This window comes from Oncorhynchus mykiss, chromosome 2 (genome assembly GCF_057628025.1).
Source record: "Oncorhynchus mykiss isolate SJ-2025 chromosome 2, ASM5762802v1, whole genome shotgun sequence".
Classification (NCBI taxonomy): Eukaryota; Metazoa; Chordata; class Actinopteri; order Salmoniformes; family Salmonidae; genus Oncorhynchus; species Oncorhynchus mykiss.
This window is the reverse complement of record NC_143023.1, coordinates 91,231,284-91,248,861: the sequence shown is the minus strand read 5'-3', so window position 1 is coordinate 91,248,861 and position 17,578 is coordinate 91,231,284. Positions and strand designations below refer to the sequence as shown.

The following is a 17,578-nucleotide window of genomic DNA, read 5'->3' as shown; positions in this document are numbered from 1 at the left end:
GTGTCCTGTGTGAATTTAAGTGTGCTCTCTCTAATTCTCTCTTTCTCTCTTTCTTTCTCTCTCTCGGAGGACCTGAGCCCTTGGACCATGCCTCAGGACTACCTGACATGATGACTCCTTGCTGTCCCCAGTCCACCTTGCTGTGCTGCTGCTCCAGTTTCAATTGTTCTGCCTTATTATTATTGGACCATGCTGGTCATTTATGAACATTTGAACATCTTGGCCATGTTCTGTTATAATCTCCACCCGGCACAGCCAGAAAAGGACTGGCCACCCCACATAGCCTGGGTCCTCTCTAGGTTTCTTCCTAGGTTTTGGACTTTCTAGGGAGTTTTTCCTAGCCACCGTGCTTCTACACCTGCATTGCTTGCTGTTTGGGGTTTTAGGCTGGGATTCTGTACAGCACTTTGAGATATCAGCTGATGTACGAAGGGCTATATAAATAAATTTGATTTGATTTGACTAGGTAGCACCATGATATTCTTCTGCTCCACTGAAGAGATGTGGGCCTATCAGACATTGGTTTCAATGCATTTTGATAATATAGCACAGTAACAGTTGAATTTGTCATTTGGAGCCGAGCCAGAGATAGACTAGTTGACCTATCTCTGCCCTACCCCCCACTAGTGATGGTGACAGGGATACAGACAACTTCTTATTCTATAAATCAGGCTCATTTCTAGTTTTAGGCTGAACTAAATGAACACTTCTGATACTCGAAGTGTGCGTTCACGAGTATCCTATCCACCTTCAGCATGCACAAAAAAATTGCAGTGTGCATTTTACTCATCCTTGCCCCTAGGAAGGTTTGGACGGCTGCTGTTTCTTGTATATTTCATAAACGTCAAATCTCTTTCCCTGCACTGCGGCTGAGTGAAATTTACGTCAATCAACTACAAGGGGCGGTTACCCTTAGCTGAAAGCCACTCTCATTGGGTAATATTAAATGTAGGCACTGCCTTCAAATATGTCTTAGTTGTGATTCGCTAAAAGAAACATAGCAACGAATTGCGTGAACAATGCATATTGTGACATTTCGGCCGCTACAGATCGAGTTCAAGAATGACGTCGTAGATAGACTACCTTTTAGTCTTCTCTAGCACGAAGGAAAAGTGTACGTTCAGATAGCTACTCTGTCGTACCTGATATCATTGGCTCTCTCACGCTTTCAAATAACCTTTTTTTATATTTTTATTTTACATTTCTTCTTTTGTGCCCACCAAAAATACAACACTGAAGTTCTTTTAGTAAAGGTAAGATTCAAATTTCCTTACACATTTGCACCAGTTTTTCTAAAATGGCTACCCTATGCTAGCTAGATAGCCTCGCCAGCTGATTACTGCATAAAATGGCGTCGTGATGGAATAACATGGTCATGTTTTAATGCTGCCATGCGGTTACCGGCTAATTATAGACAAATATTGAAACATTACAAACATCTTTGTTATACACTGTCTGACACATGATCAACAGTTCAACACAATATACAGAACATTATACTTCCTTTTAGCTAGCTAACTAGCTCGTTACGTTCAAGCCAAGGGGCTAGCATGCTAGTTAGGTAACGGTAGAGCCATAGAAATAAGAATAAATAGAACCGTCGTCCCCATTCAATGTTCCAAGCCCGTTCTAGTCATACTTTTTTTCTATGATTAGTGCTAGCGCAATCTAGCGTTATCTAATATCACACATTTCTGATCTCACTTTACTAAGATGATGTACACATTCACTATTCCACAATGAACAAACGTGTGTGTCTTGAACAAATTGCTAAAAGTAGCAGGTTTTAACGTCAACTGGAGAAACTTGCCTTGACAGGGAGTGCTGGCGTAGCTAACGTTAGCTAATTAGCCAGCTAGCCTTTGCTTTGTTGCGCTTGACAAAGACTGCCGTCGAAGACATCTTTACCGGCAGGCTAATTAGTGAACAACCCTTGTATTTGTTGGTAGAGTATGCAACTCATGATGTTAACGTTAGTGTATGATGCATATCTTTCTCTCCTACAGCACCGTTTTCTCCACCCCTCCCTATTATTATTTTAAAGATTCATCGTTGTCAAGCCGCCAAAGTGGAGAGTGTGATTGCAGAAGGGGGTGCTTCTCGTTTCAGGTATGTTCTTCCCTTGGTAGGAATCCCTTTTAGAAAATGAATGGACACTTCCAAATAGCTACTCACACAATAGGGTTTCATCAGCAGCATCTGCTCTCTGTGCTGTGGCATTTGTTCCTCATAACCCACCCTTTAGCTGTATGGAAGTACATGGCTAGTACGTTGAGTACTGTCCGTTGATGATCAGAAACTACCCACCCCAATGGATCAGTAAGCCGCTGCTCTCAAATCAAATTCTATTGGTCAGGAACACATGTTTAGCATACGTTTTTCAATGGTCCCTGGCTCTTAACTATTACACAATAGTACAGCAATCCAACCGTATAGTCTCTGCCCCACAGAGATCTTCCAAACATGTCACTTGACATTGATGTCATCCAAGGGCTTTAGGGTCAGGATGCTGTCAAACCACATTCAAAGCTATGACTCAAAAATGTGTCAAACTGACACTGTATAACATAAAATAGTATAGCACTGACTGATAAGATTATTCTTCCTACTCTGAATGTGCACAATGTCGTACCAGCCAGCTCCTGCTCCCAAACAATTGACAGTGACAAATGTTTTGTGTCCTCTGTATGTTGCCAATTGTAATTACCAATGTTTATTCATAAAGATTTCAGGGTCACTAAAACGCCACTACCATTTCGGATGTACTGATATTGAAATCTGCACCACACCCCTTTTTGGTTACGCTGGAACCAGGGATGGCAAGACTGAATTTCTCCCTATTTCCACCATTGTTTCACAGTCAATATTGCAATTAATCGTTATGACTTGTTTATTTGGCCTCACTGGCTTACCCATCCAGGGGTAGGCTATGTTATCCCAATAATGTGATCTGCCTAATGTGATAATTAATGTACTTGCTTTCCATGAAGATTAAGACCGTGGATATTATGCAACAAGAATGGCTTCAACAAAGCAAAATCAAGGAAAAGTGGGTTACTCTTTATGCTCAAAATGTTGAATGTAAATAAGTGTTCCGATCCACAGTGGTGATATTACTATGGTGATGATAACACGGTCCTATGTCAATCCATTGTGATTTGTCATATCTTTATGGCTGACATAGGCCAATGTGTTTCCAGATTCTCCTTGACAGTAACAGTGGTAACTTAAGCTTGAAGTAGGCTAAAGTCCTAGATGAATAGATGACAACGGAGCCGTGTGTATGTGTGTGTGTGTGTTTTTTTTTTAATTAATATATATATATATATAAGGCTCTGGGTAACAATGTATTGACATATCTTGGGGAACCAACTGTATGGTCCTTAAATCACAAGCACTTTTTAGCTTCCACTTACAGGACATTATTGGAATATAGAGGGGTGTGTGAAGCTGCTAGCAATATTTTCAATTAGTAAAACATTGACAATTCATGTGCGATGGTCTTGCATAATGAATAACGTTCTCTTTTTATCCTAACAGTGCTTCTTCGGGAGGAGGAGGTGTTAGGGGTGCACCTCAGCACAATCCCAAGACTGTCGGCAACAGGTAGGCCTACCACACAGGCATGATCCCCAGAAACTCTCCCTAAGGGTCCTCAAATAATAAACTCTGCACAGGGGTCATTTTCCCCATTTAAATCCTAAAATGTTTTTTTTATTTATTTTTTATTTAAAATATTTTAACTTTATTTAACTAGGCAAGTCAGTTAAGAACAAATTCTTATTTTCAATGACGGCCTAGGAACAGTGCCTTGTTCAGGGGCAGACCGACAGATTTTTACCTTGTCAGCTCGGGGATTTGATCTTGCAACCTATCGGTTACTAGTCCAACGCTCTAACCACTAAGGTAGCCTAGTGGTTAGCTATAAGGCCTTTAAAACATAAAAAAAATAAAAAATAATTAAACACCTTTTATTTAACTAGGCAAGTCGGTTAAGAACAAATTCTTATTTGCAATGACGGCCTACACCAGCCAAACCCGGACAACGCTGTGTCAATTGTGGGACTCTCAATCATAGCCGGTTGTGATACAGCCTGGATTTGAACCAGGGTGTCTGTAGTGACGCCTCTAGTATTGAGATGCAGTGCCGTAGACTGCTGCACCACTCGGGAGCCCTATACACTTTTTGTATGTCAACTAGGGGCCTATGTGTTTGAGTGGAGTTGATGATGCTCTTTAATGATAAATGTCATCCTCTGTGTGTTTTCTGTCACCTTTATGTACTGGTGGCCAGTGTGATCACTTGGAGCCGTAGCTCAACAGTCTCCTTTCTCTTACTCCAGCGAGTTCCTGGGGAAACCCCCAGGGCACAGCGCTCCGAAATGGGTTCCTTCACGAAGCACTAGACGAGATGCCAACTCCAGCAATGAAAAAGAGCGACACGATGCAATCTTCAGGAAAGTGAGGGGGTAAGTCAGTGTCAAGAAATGCAATTTGGCCACCAATTGGTTTAAGTGTAATCGCCTCACTGACAAGATGTTCTCAGTTGTGTGATTTGGTTTTATCATGCTTGTTGCCTGCATGAGCACATGCTTCTCTATCAGGTGATGTTTACTACAGCAGAGAACTGCAACTCTTTTATTTGGCTAACAAGCAAAGCTTCTTGCTTTCTCAACCCCTCTTGATTAGGCATGTACCCCTGACTTGACATTTTCCTGTTCTTTCCTTTCCCTGCTCTTCTCCTCTGTAGCATACTCAACAAGCTCACGCCTGAGAAGTTTGACAAGCTATGCCTTGAGCTACTCAACGTGGGCGTAGATACAAAACTCGTCCTTAAAGCAATCATCTTGCTGGTAAGTAAGGCTCTGTTTCCCCTTAACTGTCTGCTCTTTGCAAATGTATTCCACAATTCCTTGGCATCCTCCATGCATGACTCATACTTGTTTTTTTAAATGGCCTTTTTCTCTCCTCCCTCCTGTCCAGATTGTAGACAAAGCCCTAGAAGAGCCCAAATATAGCTCGCTCTATGCTCAGCTATGTCTGCGTTTGGCAGAGGACGCACCAAACTTTGATGGCCCTTCATCCGAAATCCAAACATCCCAAAAGCAGAGCACTGTAAGCATCACATTTGGATAGCTTTTATTCTGCATGGTTCTGTCTTCTAATCAACTTAAAACTGCTGTACATTAGCGTCTAGAAAATGCAATATTTATTTTCTTAATGTCCAAGTGGCTGTATAGAATGTCACTGGTCCTGGTGTTCAATCTCAAATGTTTTCCTGATTTTTGCAGACCTTCAGAAGACTTCTAATTTCCAAGCTTCAAGATGAATTTGAAAATCGCAGCAGAAATGTTGAAAGTGAGTACTAGATCTCCCCTACACGGCTCCTTTGGAAAAAGTCCAACCACCCATTGACTCACCATTGTACACTAACTCTGTTTTTCTTCCCGTAGTCTATGACAAACATGACAACCCTCTTACTTCTGAGGAGGAGGAGCAGCGTGCCATTGCCAAGATCAAGATGCTTGGAAACATTAAATTCATCTCGGAACTTGGCAAACTCGACCTCATCCATGAATCTATCCTTCATAAGTGCATCAAAACAGTACGTTCAGTCTAGTTCTTTTGGATTTTTTATTTTTTATCATTGATTGACAACTTCCGATTACAACTTTGTCCCTGAATACATTTGATTTCTGCTATGCTTGACAATCTTAGTTACATGTTCTACTGGCACGGGTCCCTAATATGCCACTTGTATAACGCCGTCATCTTCCTCTCCCCAGCTTTTGGAAAAGAAGAAGAGAGTCCAGCTCAAGGATATGGGGGAGGATGTGGAGTGCCTCTGTCAGATAATGAGAACAGTGGGCCCTAGACTCGACCATGACAAAGCTAAGGTACGTTCTCTTTTCCCTATCAGTCTGGCTGTGGTCCCTGCTGCTCCACTTGGCACACAGCCAAGCAGTATGTCTCATGTACAGTTGAAGTCGGAAGTTTACCTACACCTTAGCCAAATGCATTTAAACTCACGTCCAGTGAGATTGCAGAGCGCCAAATTCAAATGCAGAAATACTCATAATAATTCAGAAAAGATACAACTATTTTACGTGGGTTTAAAGATGAACTTCTTGTGAATCCAACCACGGTGTCAGATTTAAAAAATGCTTTACGGCGAAAGCATACCATACGATTATTTGAGAACAGCACCCAGCAGACAAATCATTACAAACAGTAACCAGCCAAGTAGAAGAGTTACACAAGTCAGAAATAGAGAAAATGAATCACTTACCTTTGATCTTCATATGGTTGCACTCAGAAGACATTAATTTATTCAATAAATGTTCCTTTTGTTCGATAAAGTCTCTTTATATCCAAAGACCTCCGTTTTGTTCGTGTTTTGTTCAGTAATCCACAGGCTCAAACGCAGTCACAACAGGCAGACAAAAAATCCAAATAGCATCCGTAAAGTTCGTAGAACATTTCAAACGATGTTCATAATCAATCCTCAGGTTGTTTTTATCCGAAATAATCGATAATATTTAAACCGGACAATAACGTTGTCAATATAAAAGGTAAGCAAGAAAGGCACTCTCTCGGTCGCGTGCATGAAAAAGCTCTGTGACACGGCAGGGTCCACTCATTCAGACTGCACTTATTCCCTCATTTTTCAGAATACAAGCCTGAAACAATTTCTAAAGACTGACATCTAGTGGAAGGCATAGGACCTGCAATTTTAGTCCTATGTCAATGGATACTGTAATGGCATTGAATAGGAAAAATAAATAAATAAAATCCTACTTCCTGAATGGATTTCTCAGGTTTTCGTCTTTCAAATCAGTTCTATTATACTCAAACACTAATTTAACCATTCTGATCTCCCCATCCCGGATCCGGGATCGTGAATACAGACTCAAGCTCATTACCATAACGCAACGTTAACTATTCATGAAAATCGCAAATGAAATGAAATAAAAATGCTAGCTCTCAAGCTTAGCCTTTTGTTAACAACACTGTCATCTCAGATTTTCAAAATATGCTTCTCAACCATTGCAAAACAAGCATTTGTGTAACAGTATTGATGGCTAACGTAGCATTTAGCATTAGCATTCAGCTGGCAACATTTACACAAAAAAACAGAAAAGCATTCAAATAAAATCATTTACCTTTGAAGAACTTCAGATGTTTTCAATGAGGAGACTCTCAGATAGCAAATGTTCAGTTTTTCCTGAAAGATTATTTGTTTAGGACAAATCGCTCCGTTTTCTGCGTCACGTTTAGCTATGAAAAAACCCCTGTATCCAGGATTGTGTAAATCTATCAGCAAGCTCATTAGCATAACACAACGTTAACTATTTATGAAAATCGCAAATGAAATGAAATAAATATGCCATCTCTCAAGCTTAGCCTTTTGTAAACAACACTGTCATCTCAGATTTTCAAAATATGCTTCTCAACCATAGGAAAACAATCATTTGTGTAAAAGTAGCTAGCTAGCGTTAGCATTTCGCGTTAGCATTTCGCGTTAGCATTTAGCGTTAGCATTAGCGTTAGCATCCAGCACGCAACATTAACAAAAACATAAAAGCCTTCAAATAAAATCATTTACCTTTGAAGAACTTCTGATGTTTTCAATGAGGATACTCTCAGTTAGATGGCAGATGCTCAGTTTTTCCAAAAAGATTCCTTGTGTATTAGAAATAGCTCCGTTTTATACATCACATTTGGCTACCAAAAAAAATCCGAAAATTCAGTCCTCAAAACGCGAACTTTTTTCCAAATTAACTCCATAATATCGACTGAAAACATGGCAAACGTTGTTTAGAATCAATCATCAAGGTGTTTTTCACATATCTCTTCATTGATACATCGTTCTTGGACACATGCTTTCTCTCCTGAATCAAATGGTAAAGTAGAAGCAGCTGGCAATTGCGCACCGAATTCGACGCAGGACACCAGGCGGACACTTGGAAAATGTAGTCTCTTATGGTCAATCTTCCAATGATATGCCTACAAATACGTCACAATGCTGCTAAGACCTTGGGCGAACGACAGAAAGTGTAGGCTCATTCGTTGCGCAATCACAGCCATATAAGGAGAGAATGGAAAACAGAGCTTCAGAAATTCTGCTAATTCCTGGGTGATGCATCATCTTGGTTTCGCCTGTAGAATGAGTTCTGGGGCACTTACAGACAAAATCTTTGCAGATTCTGAAACTTCAGAGTGTTTTCTTTCCAAAACTATGCATAGTCGAGCATCTTTTCGTGACAAAATATCGCGCTTAAAACGGGAACGTTTTTTATCCAAAAATGAAATAGCGCCCCTAGAGCTCTAACTGGTTAACAGTTTTGGAAACTTTAGTGTTTTATATCCAAATCTACCAGTTATATGCATATCCTATCTTCTGGGCCTGAGTAGAAGGCAGTTTAATTTGGGCACGCTTTTCATCCAAATGCTGCCCCCTACCCTAGAGAAGTTAAGCCGTTTTGCCACAACTTTGGAAGTATGCTTGGGGTCATTGTTCATTTGGAAGATCCATTTTTGACCAAGTTTTAACTTCCTGACTGATGTCTTGAGATGTTGCTTCAATATATCCACATAATGTTCCTGCCTTATGATGCCATCTATTTTAGGAAGTGCAGCAAAGCACCCCCACAATATGATTCTGCCACCCCTGTGCTTCACGGTTGGGATGGTGTTCTATCGTCTTGCAATCCTCCCCCTTTTTCCTCCAAACATAACGATGGTCATTATGGCCAAACAGTTCTGTTTTTGTTTCATCAGACCAGAGGACATTTCTCCAAAATGTACTATCTTTGTCCCCATGTGCAGTTGCAAACCGTAGTCTGGCTTTTTATTGCGGTTTTGGAGCAGTGGCTTCTTCCTTGCTGAGCGGCCTTTCAGGTTATTTCGATATATGACTCGTTTTACTGTAGATGGAGACGTTTGGACCTGTTTCCTTCAGCATCTTTTCAAGGTCCTTTCCTGCTGTTCTGAGATTGATTTGCACTTTTCGCACCAAAGTACATTACTCTCTAGGAGACCTAACGTGTCTTCTTCCTGAGCGGTATGACCGCTGCGTGGTCCCATGGTGTTTATACTTGTGTACTATTGTTTGTACAGATGAACGTGGTATCTTCAGGCGTTTGGAAATTGCTCCCAAGAATGAACCAGACTTGTGGGAGTCTACAATCGTTTTTTTTCTGAGGTCTTGGCTGATTCCTTTTGATTTTCCAATGATGTCAAGGAAAGAGGCACTGGGTTTGATGGTAGGCCTTGAAATACATCCACAGGTACACCTCAAATTATGTCAATTAACCTATCAGAATTTTCTAAAGCCATGACATTTTCTGAAATTTTCCAAGCTGTTTAAAGACACAGTCAACTTAGTGTATGTAAACTTCTGACCCAATGGAATTCTGATACAGGAAGTTAGAAGTAAAATAATCTGTCTGTAAACAATTGTTGGAAAAATTACATGTCATGCACAATGTAGATATCCTAACTGGTTTGCCAAAACTATAGTTTGTTAGCAAGAAATTTGGAGTAGTTGAAAAGCGAGTTTTAATGACTCCCAACCGAAGTGCATGTAAACTTCCCACTTCAACTTCTCTCTGTCATGACACCGCTGTTCCCCCAGTCTTAAATCAATCAGTACTTTGGCCCAATGCGATTTGTGAGTGTGTATGTGCCCGTCTCCTAACACCACTGTCCATCTTCCCAGTCTTTAATGGACCAGTACTTTGGCCGTATGCTATCCTTAATGAACAACAAGGAGTTGCCTGCCAGGATCCGCTTCCTGCTGCAGGACACGGTGGAGCTGCGGGACAACAACTGGGTCCCCCGCAAAGCATTCATCGACAATGGACCAAAGACCATCAACCAGATCCGCCAGGAGGCAGTGAAAGTGAGTCAGTTCCAGTTTTGTCCACACTATGGACTGTGAGAGTCTTGTTGTTCCATCTCAGGTGAGGGGGGGGGGGGGGGACACAAATTGAGGACTTTTGTGTATACAAACATCTTAAGGCAAAGTAGCATTTGGTTGGTGCAATGTCTTTGAACCTGTGATGCCCTACCTGTGGTCTCTCAGGCCAAACTACAGTTGCTACAGCAGCCCTAGGCTTGTTTTATAACTGATGCTTCCTGGCAACCCCACCGGGTCTCTCTTTTAAAAGAAACTTGCAATGTATTATACACCAGAGAAAATCTGTCTTCTGAATGATCGCATGCTTCCATTAGATGCACTGAGCAAGCATCTACTAAGAGTGGTAAGTGGCAGAGAATGCCCATGGCTATATTACTACAGCATCAAGAACCAACAAATACGATGTGTTTTGGGCCTTTTTGAGCCCAGCTCATTGGTATGTGTCTTCTCCCTCCACAGGATTTGGGTGTTTTCATTCCAGCGACCATGGCTCAGGGGATGAAGATGGACTTCTTCTTGGAAGGCCCCTTCATGCCCAACCGAATGAAAATGGAGACTCTCGGGGGATTGGCTGACATGTTTGGGCAAATGCCAGGTAGGTGTGGGCTTTAATGTTTCATGCAGTCCTGATGTCGTAGTAAAAGTTGTATGTTATTCTCACTGGAGTTGTGTTCTGATTGAGTGTGTCCCTGATTAATGTTCTATCACAAAATGGGTCCCCGTGCCCAAAAAGTTTGAGAACCCCCTGTTGTAGATAACCCATTCCAAACGGAGTGTTCTCCTGCTCCTCCATTAAACACTAGTTGTCTGACAGTGTTTGCGGGGATCGTTTATCCTGATCAGCACTTTAAAACTGTGACAGCAAAAAGTAGTTTTGTCACTTCCTGCACTCTCAGGCGGTGGGATCGGGACGGGCCCGGGGGTCATTCAGGACCGGTTCTCTCCCACTATGGGACGTCATCGCTCCAATCCGCTCTACAACGGCAACGGACACAACAGCCACAACACCGCCCCCCAACCACAGTCTCAGTTCGAAATGGGTTCCAACAAGCCCTTCATCAAGTCCAACCAGGTAATCTTACAGCCTTGATGATTATCAAACTAGCAGTAAATCATTGGATCTGATCAGCTACTTTGATTTAATGCAGTTTTAATGTTTTTAAGAACAGGAGCGAGTTGGCCAGATTGATGGTTTAGTCAACTTTCAGCATAAATAAAACATTGTTTTCAGGGCATGTATACACAACCGAGATGAGCTGTCTCTCCTTCCTGCTTGTGGAAAGGAAACCTGTTACACTTCTTGCTAGTGCCACCTATTGATACTCTTTGTCTGGTCTGTTTTCCAGGTGCAGAATCAGCATTTCCAGAACCAGCAGGTCCAGTCCAACAAGGACATGCCTCCACGCTTCAGCAAGAAGGGACAACTCAACTTAGATGAGGTACAGGAATCTACCACCAGTCTGGCGACATTCCTAGTCAGAGGAAAAACCCCACTGACTATAGAACACAAGTTGAACACTGCTGGTTTGCCTGACTGAGAATAAGCCTAGTCATGGATTAAAAAGAATTTAATGTAGAATTTCCATTGGGAGAGTGTGGTCTAAGATTACATTTAGTCCATGAAATCAGCCCTAAACATCTTACTGTGAGGGAAGACATTAGTTCTGTGGTTTTTGGTCTACTCAAAGCAAGCAGATTATAAAACGACTGAATTAAACTGTCTCTTGTCTCCTACTCCCTGCTCTCCTACGCTACATCGCTTCTTCTGGTCCATTGACTGTGAGACACGAGGGCATGGTGTTATGCTCATCTCAGAATATTGTCCTTTCCAAGATGCCATGCGTTATAACCATTCTGCTACTGTTTCCCCTCACATCGACCTTCTATGTTGTAGATCAGCCTGAGACCGGCTCAGTCTTTCCTCCTCAACAAGAACCAGGTTCCCAAATTGCAGCCCCAGATGCCCACTATGATCCCCCCCAGCACCAACACCCCTCCAATGGGACAGGTGAGACCGAGCACAGCAAAAGCCCTCAACTTTAACACCCCAGCATTTCTAACTGTTGGGGTAATTTAATTTCAAATCCGGAAGAAAACTGAAATTCCTCATTTGAACATTGAATATAATTTTCTTGAATTGAAAAGGAATTGACCCCCTACTGATTCCAACTGGGGTTTTGGGTGCTTGTCCTGTTGGATGGTCCAATGTAGTTGACCTGGGCTTCCCTCTTCTCTCCCAGTCTCCACAGCTCGGCCTCAAAAGCAACCCTCTTCCCATTCAGGAGAAACCTCAGAAGAGCAGCAAGAAACCACCGCCGGCTAGGGAAGAGCTGCTAAAAATAACAGTAGGCAACCATTTTGTACCTGTGACTGACAAACTCAGCAAAAAAAAGAAACGTTCTCTCACTGTCAACTGCATTTATTTTCAGCAAACTTGGAAATATTTGTATGAACATAACAAGATTCAACAACTAAGACATAAACTGAACAAGTTTCACAGACATGTGACTAACAGATGGAGTAATGTGTCCCTGAACAAAGGGGGGGGGGTCAAAAGTAACAGTCAGTATCTGGTGTGGCCACCAGCTGCATTAAGTACTGCAGTGCATCTCCTCCTCATGAACTGCACCAGATTTGCCAGTTCTTGCTGTGAGATGTTACCCCACTCTTCCACCAAGGCACCTGCAAGTTCCCGGACATTTCAGGGGGGAATGGCCCTCACCCTCACCCTCCGATCCAACAGGTCCCAGAAGTGTTCAATGGGATTGAGATCCAGGCTTTTCGCTTGCCATGGCAGAACACTGACATTCCCGTCTTGCAGGAAATCACGCACAGAACGAGTAGTATGGCTGGTGGCATTGTAATGCTGGAGGGTCATATCAGGATGAGCCTGCAGGAAGGGTACCACATGAGGGAGGAGGATGTCTTTGCGATTGCCTGAAATGACAACGAGCTCAGTCTGATGATTTTGTGACACAATGATGGACCCTCCACCTCCAACTCGATCCCGCTCCAGAGTACAGGCCTTGGTGTATGATGAGCGTTCATTCCTCCGACGATAAATGCGAATCTGGCCATCACCCCCGGTGAGACAAAACCGCGACTCATAATTGAAGAGCACTTTTTGCCCGTCCTGTCTGGTCCAGCGACGGTGGGTTTGTGCCCATAGGCAATGTTGTTGTCGGTGATGTCTGGTGAGGACCTGCCTTACAACAGGCCTACAGGCCCTCAGTCCAGCCTATTGCGGACAGTCTGAGCACTGATGGAAGGATTGTGCGTTCCTGGTGTAACTCGGGCAGTTGTTGTTGCCATCCTATACCTGTCCAGCAGGTGTGATGTTCGGCTGTACCGATCCTGTGCATTGTGTTACACATGGTCTGCCACTGCGAGGATGATCAGCTGTCTGTCCTGTCTCCCTGTAGTGCTGTCTTAAGCGTTTCACAGTATGTACATAGCAATTTATTGCCCTGGCCACATCTGCAATCCTCATGCTTTTTTGCAGCATGTCTAAGGCATGTTCACGCAGGGACCCTGGGCATCTTTTAGTGTTTTTCAGTCAGTAGAAAGGTCTCTTTAGTGTCGTAAGTTTTCATAAATGTGCAGGTGCATGTTCATTAATAGTTTATGGATCATTGAACAAGCATGGGAAACTGTTTAAACTGTTTACAATGAAGATCTATGAAGTTATTTTGGATTTTTACAAATTATATTTGAAAGACAGGTTCCTGAAAAAGGGCCGTTTCTTTTTTTGCAGAGTTTAGAATGAAACCTTATGCAACGGTACTGTTTTCTAAAATGTAGATATCATTGGTATCGTGAGGCTTTATTGTGACCTACCATTGGCACTGATGCAACACTAACACAATCCTCCCCTTTAGGAGACAGTTGTGACAGAGTACCTGAACGGTAAGCACATTGATGAAGCTGTTAACGGCATCAGAGACATGAAGGCTCCCAAGCACTTTCTGGCAGAGATGCTGGGTAAGGTCATCGTGGTGTCGCTGGACCGGTCTGACGACGACAAGGAGCACGCCAGCACCCTCATCCACACACTACGTACCGAGGGCCTCATCACCGGGGAGAACTTCATGCAGGTACGTGTCTTCAGTTAGCGGATTACAGCTAATGCTACAGCACATTCACTAGGACATGATTGTCTGATTCTGTCTGTTCATTTTGGAATAGGATCAGTGATCACTAGGATTTAGTTTTGCTTACGTGGGTCAAATTAATATCATGCGCTTGATAAAGCTTTGTTTTTCTCTCACCAATATCTTTGGCCTAACTTTATTAGTCTCTCACCCTCCATCACTACTTAGGCTTTCCTCAACGTGCTGGACCAGTGTCCTAAGATCGAGGTGGATGTTCCCCTGGTCAAGTCGTACCTGGCCCAGTTTGCAGCACGGGCCATTATATCTGAGCTCGTGGGCGTGGCCGAGCTGGCCCAACCACTGGAGAATGGAACCCATTTCCCCCTCTTCCTGCTCTGCCTGCAGCAGACTGCCAGACTCAAGGACAAGGAGTGGCTCACTGACCTCTTTCAACAGAGCAAGGTCAACATGCAGAAGATGCTACCCGGTAGGTAGACGACCCTCCTTCCTACATACTCCCGGTAAAGGCGCTTCATTGACTGAAATGTTTTTCATTTCACTGTGATGTTTAATTTGTCATGTGATGACATCTTGTGATCATTAGAGACTGCAGCACATTCATCTTCCATATCAGTGACGCTATGGCTGATCTGACCTGTCTGTCCGTTGTGGTTTTCCAGAGATAGACCAGAACAAGGACCGCATGCTGGAGATCCTGGAGGGTAAGGGTCTGAGCTTCTTGTTCCCCCTGTTGAAGCTGGAGAAGGACCTTTTGCTGCAGATCAAGGCTGACCCCTCTCCCCAGGCCATCTACAAGTGGATCAAAGACAACATTTCCCCCAAGCTCCACACTGACAAGGGCTTTGTCAACATCCTCATGACCAGGTAGGTACTGAACCTCCAGGATGGAGAATGCTTTTTAATTCGGCTGTATTTAGACTACTTATGGTTGAATAAAGGTATTCATTCAAGGCTCGAGCCCAATATGACAGTCTGGACTGTACTTGTCACAATGTAGAATCTCCCTTTCAAGCAGTCAATTTTTATTTTTTTACTTTCATGTACCCTGGGGGGGGCGGCAAGACATGCATACACCTATGGAATGTGGAAAAGACACAAATGGTATCAATTTTTATTTGAACATGTTCTTACTTCCCCTCTCCTCAGTTTCCTGCAGTACATCTCAGGGGAGCTGTGTTGTGTGGAGGTGGTGGAGGAGGAAGAGGAGGAGGGCAGTGGTGGAGAAGAGCAGGTGGCAGGGCCCTCCAAAGAACAGCTTGACCAGGAGAAGCAGCTGCTGCTGTCCTTCAAACCAGTCATGCAAAAGTTCCTACATGACCAGCCTCAGCTGCAGGTCTCCGCCCTGTACGCCCTGCAAGTGCACTGTAACGCCAGCCACTTCCCCAAAGGTAGGTTTACTGGCCCACGTCACTGACCAGGCTGTCCATTCGAAATTAATCATTTGGTGTCAATGTGGTGGAAACCCATTCACCTGTTTGTTTTCCTTCAGTTGTCAGTGATCAAGATTTTAATTGTTTTTGGACATGGAAGTAGGATATTCTACTGTCTTGACCTCAGTGCAACTGTCTCTGCCGCAGCATACTGTGGTAGAGATGTCATAATGTTGTGTTTTTCAGGCATGCTGCTGCGCTACTATGTCCACTTCTACGACATGGAGATCATTGAAGAAGAAGCCTTCCTAGCATGGAAAGAAGATATTACCCAAGAATTCCCTGGAAAAGGAAAAGCTTTATTCCAGGTACTTGTTTTGGGAAAAATCCAACATTTCACCCATGGGTAGCTATTACACTGAACCATGTGGACCCAGTCCTTAATTATGTGAGTAAATCAAGTCTTTATGCTAGCAACCACAACAGGGTTGCGTTCAGTTGGTGGAAAGCATGTTGAAATGGTGTGAAACGGGGAGGTAGCCTACTACCTGAACTTGTCCAGTAATAGATTTTCGTTATCCTTTGCTTAACATTTTGCTACACTAACTTAACATGGCCCTGTATAACCCTTCTCCCCTGTTAGGTCAACCAGTGGCTAACCTGGTTGGAAACAGCGGAGGAAGAGGAGTCTGAAGAAGAGGCCGACTGAGAAACCAACCAGAACTGCCAGGCACCATAGAGCAGAGAAACATACTTTAACATTCAGTACAGATATGTTACCACCATCACCTCCCCCCATTATTAAACTACTGAACATAACCACTGCCAGAGACTGCTTATGTCCTGCAATATAAAGCCAAGCATGTTATCAGGGCATAGTAGATAACTGTCTGTCTCTGTGGTCTAGAGAGGCTACAGAAGCTTCTGTTTTTATAGTACCTTCCATTTCACCTTTAAAGGTTGATTTGTTTTGGGTCCTGTTTCTGCAATAGGAGTTGAATGTTGCCTATGGACTGACTCAAACGACATCTGTACTTTTGTAGGTTTTCTCCTACTGTGACGATGTAGTTAGTTTTGCCATATTTACTCATTGTGACAGCAGTATTGCATTTCCTCGTGGTATTATTTCTAATCCCCTTTGAAGAAAAGGCTTGTATTTGACACCTGTTTTAGCCTTCAAGTATTTCCCCTAAAGGTCATCCAAAAGATGCCCAATCTAGACAGTGGGTCAACTTTAGTAAAACCATGGATTTTGTGTGCTTGGTCAACCGACGCTTATCTGAAATACATTCTCCCATTATTATTTTTTTAACCAAAGTGCTCTTCAATGCCCTGTCGCTGATGAGGAACATGTTACATTTTGTGTATATGGGGAACCTATTCCTCAAGCAAAGCTGTAGACTTAAGACACACATCCTTCTGTCATACCTGAGTTGCTGCAAGACTCCGTTAACATGGAATCATATAAACTGTAAGTTAATCATTGGTGTGCTGCCGTAACGTTTCAAAAGTTGTCTGTTTCTACCTCTTAGTTAGATGGGCTTTGTGTTGTGTGCTGGGATACAGAATATCTTTTTTAGAGAGACTTATACTAAAAAGCCCAAGCAAATGCAGAAGTCTTCGAAATGAATATCGCGGTCTACTTCCACAATACAACCTTGGATTGGACTTCCAATGGAGCTCCCCTTATGCGGTTCTCTAGTGTTTAAGAACGTAAGAAAAATACACTTAACTTGAATTGGATAACTCGTTGTTGTTCCCTATCTCTTTTGCCTGCAATTTGTCAAAGTTGTGGTTCAGGAATATATTCTCCCCAGCATATTGAGTTTAAGAAAGTAGAACGATCTTTTTGATTTGTTTCTCAAACCAGAAATTTGGAACCAAATACATTTTATCCTGTCTTTATTGGTGAATAAAGGTTTACATAGAGAAAGTACTCTTGCTTCGGTCGTCCACTTGTAGATCAGGAAAAAAGGCTCAACAGACCAGTAACTCAAGTCTTAATGAAATCATGAGAAATACAATTTTAACTTTGCCCAACAAGATTAGCCAATGTGCTCTCAAGCCATGTGTAGTTAGAAAGCAATAGATTTTGATCATGTTGTATTCAAGGAATGACTATTGTGCACCTATTGCATAACTGTCAATAAAGTCCAATACTTGAGCACTGAAAC

At 42.7% G+C, this 17,578-nt stretch overlaps 1 protein-coding gene across 2 annotated transcripts; it reads left to right on the top strand.

Moving 5' to 3' along the window:
• Positions 1 to 967: 967 nt before the first annotated feature.
• Positions 968 to 17,577, top strand: eif4g2b (eukaryotic translation initiation factor 4, gamma 2b). Of its 2 annotated transcripts, XM_021576730.3 has the most exons (22): positions 981 to 1,253; positions 2,007 to 2,109; positions 2,991 to 3,049; positions 3,541 to 3,606; positions 4,344 to 4,469; positions 4,751 to 4,853; positions 4,984 to 5,115; positions 5,292 to 5,358; positions 5,454 to 5,605; positions 5,787 to 5,897; positions 9,722 to 9,904; positions 10,382 to 10,517; positions 10,819 to 10,994; positions 11,269 to 11,361; positions 11,817 to 11,930; positions 12,163 to 12,267; positions 13,801 to 14,016; positions 14,242 to 14,500; positions 14,694 to 14,898; positions 15,181 to 15,422; positions 15,651 to 15,772; positions 16,048 to 17,577. In XM_021576730.3, exons 3-22 carry the CDS (start codon positions 3,009 to 3,011, stop codon positions 16,111 to 16,113), a joined length of 2,715 nt encoding a protein of 904 aa, XP_021432405.2. In that variant the 5' UTR covers positions 981 to 1,253; positions 2,007 to 2,109; positions 2,991 to 3,008; the 3' UTR covers positions 16,114 to 17,577. The 2 variants fall into 2 exon arrangements, with proteins under 2 accessions (XP_021432406.2, XP_021432405.2); XM_021576731.3 differs by lacking the exon at positions 2,991 to 3,049 and having other exon boundaries at positions 968 to 1,253.
• The last annotated feature ends 1 nt before the right edge of the window (position 17,578 follows it).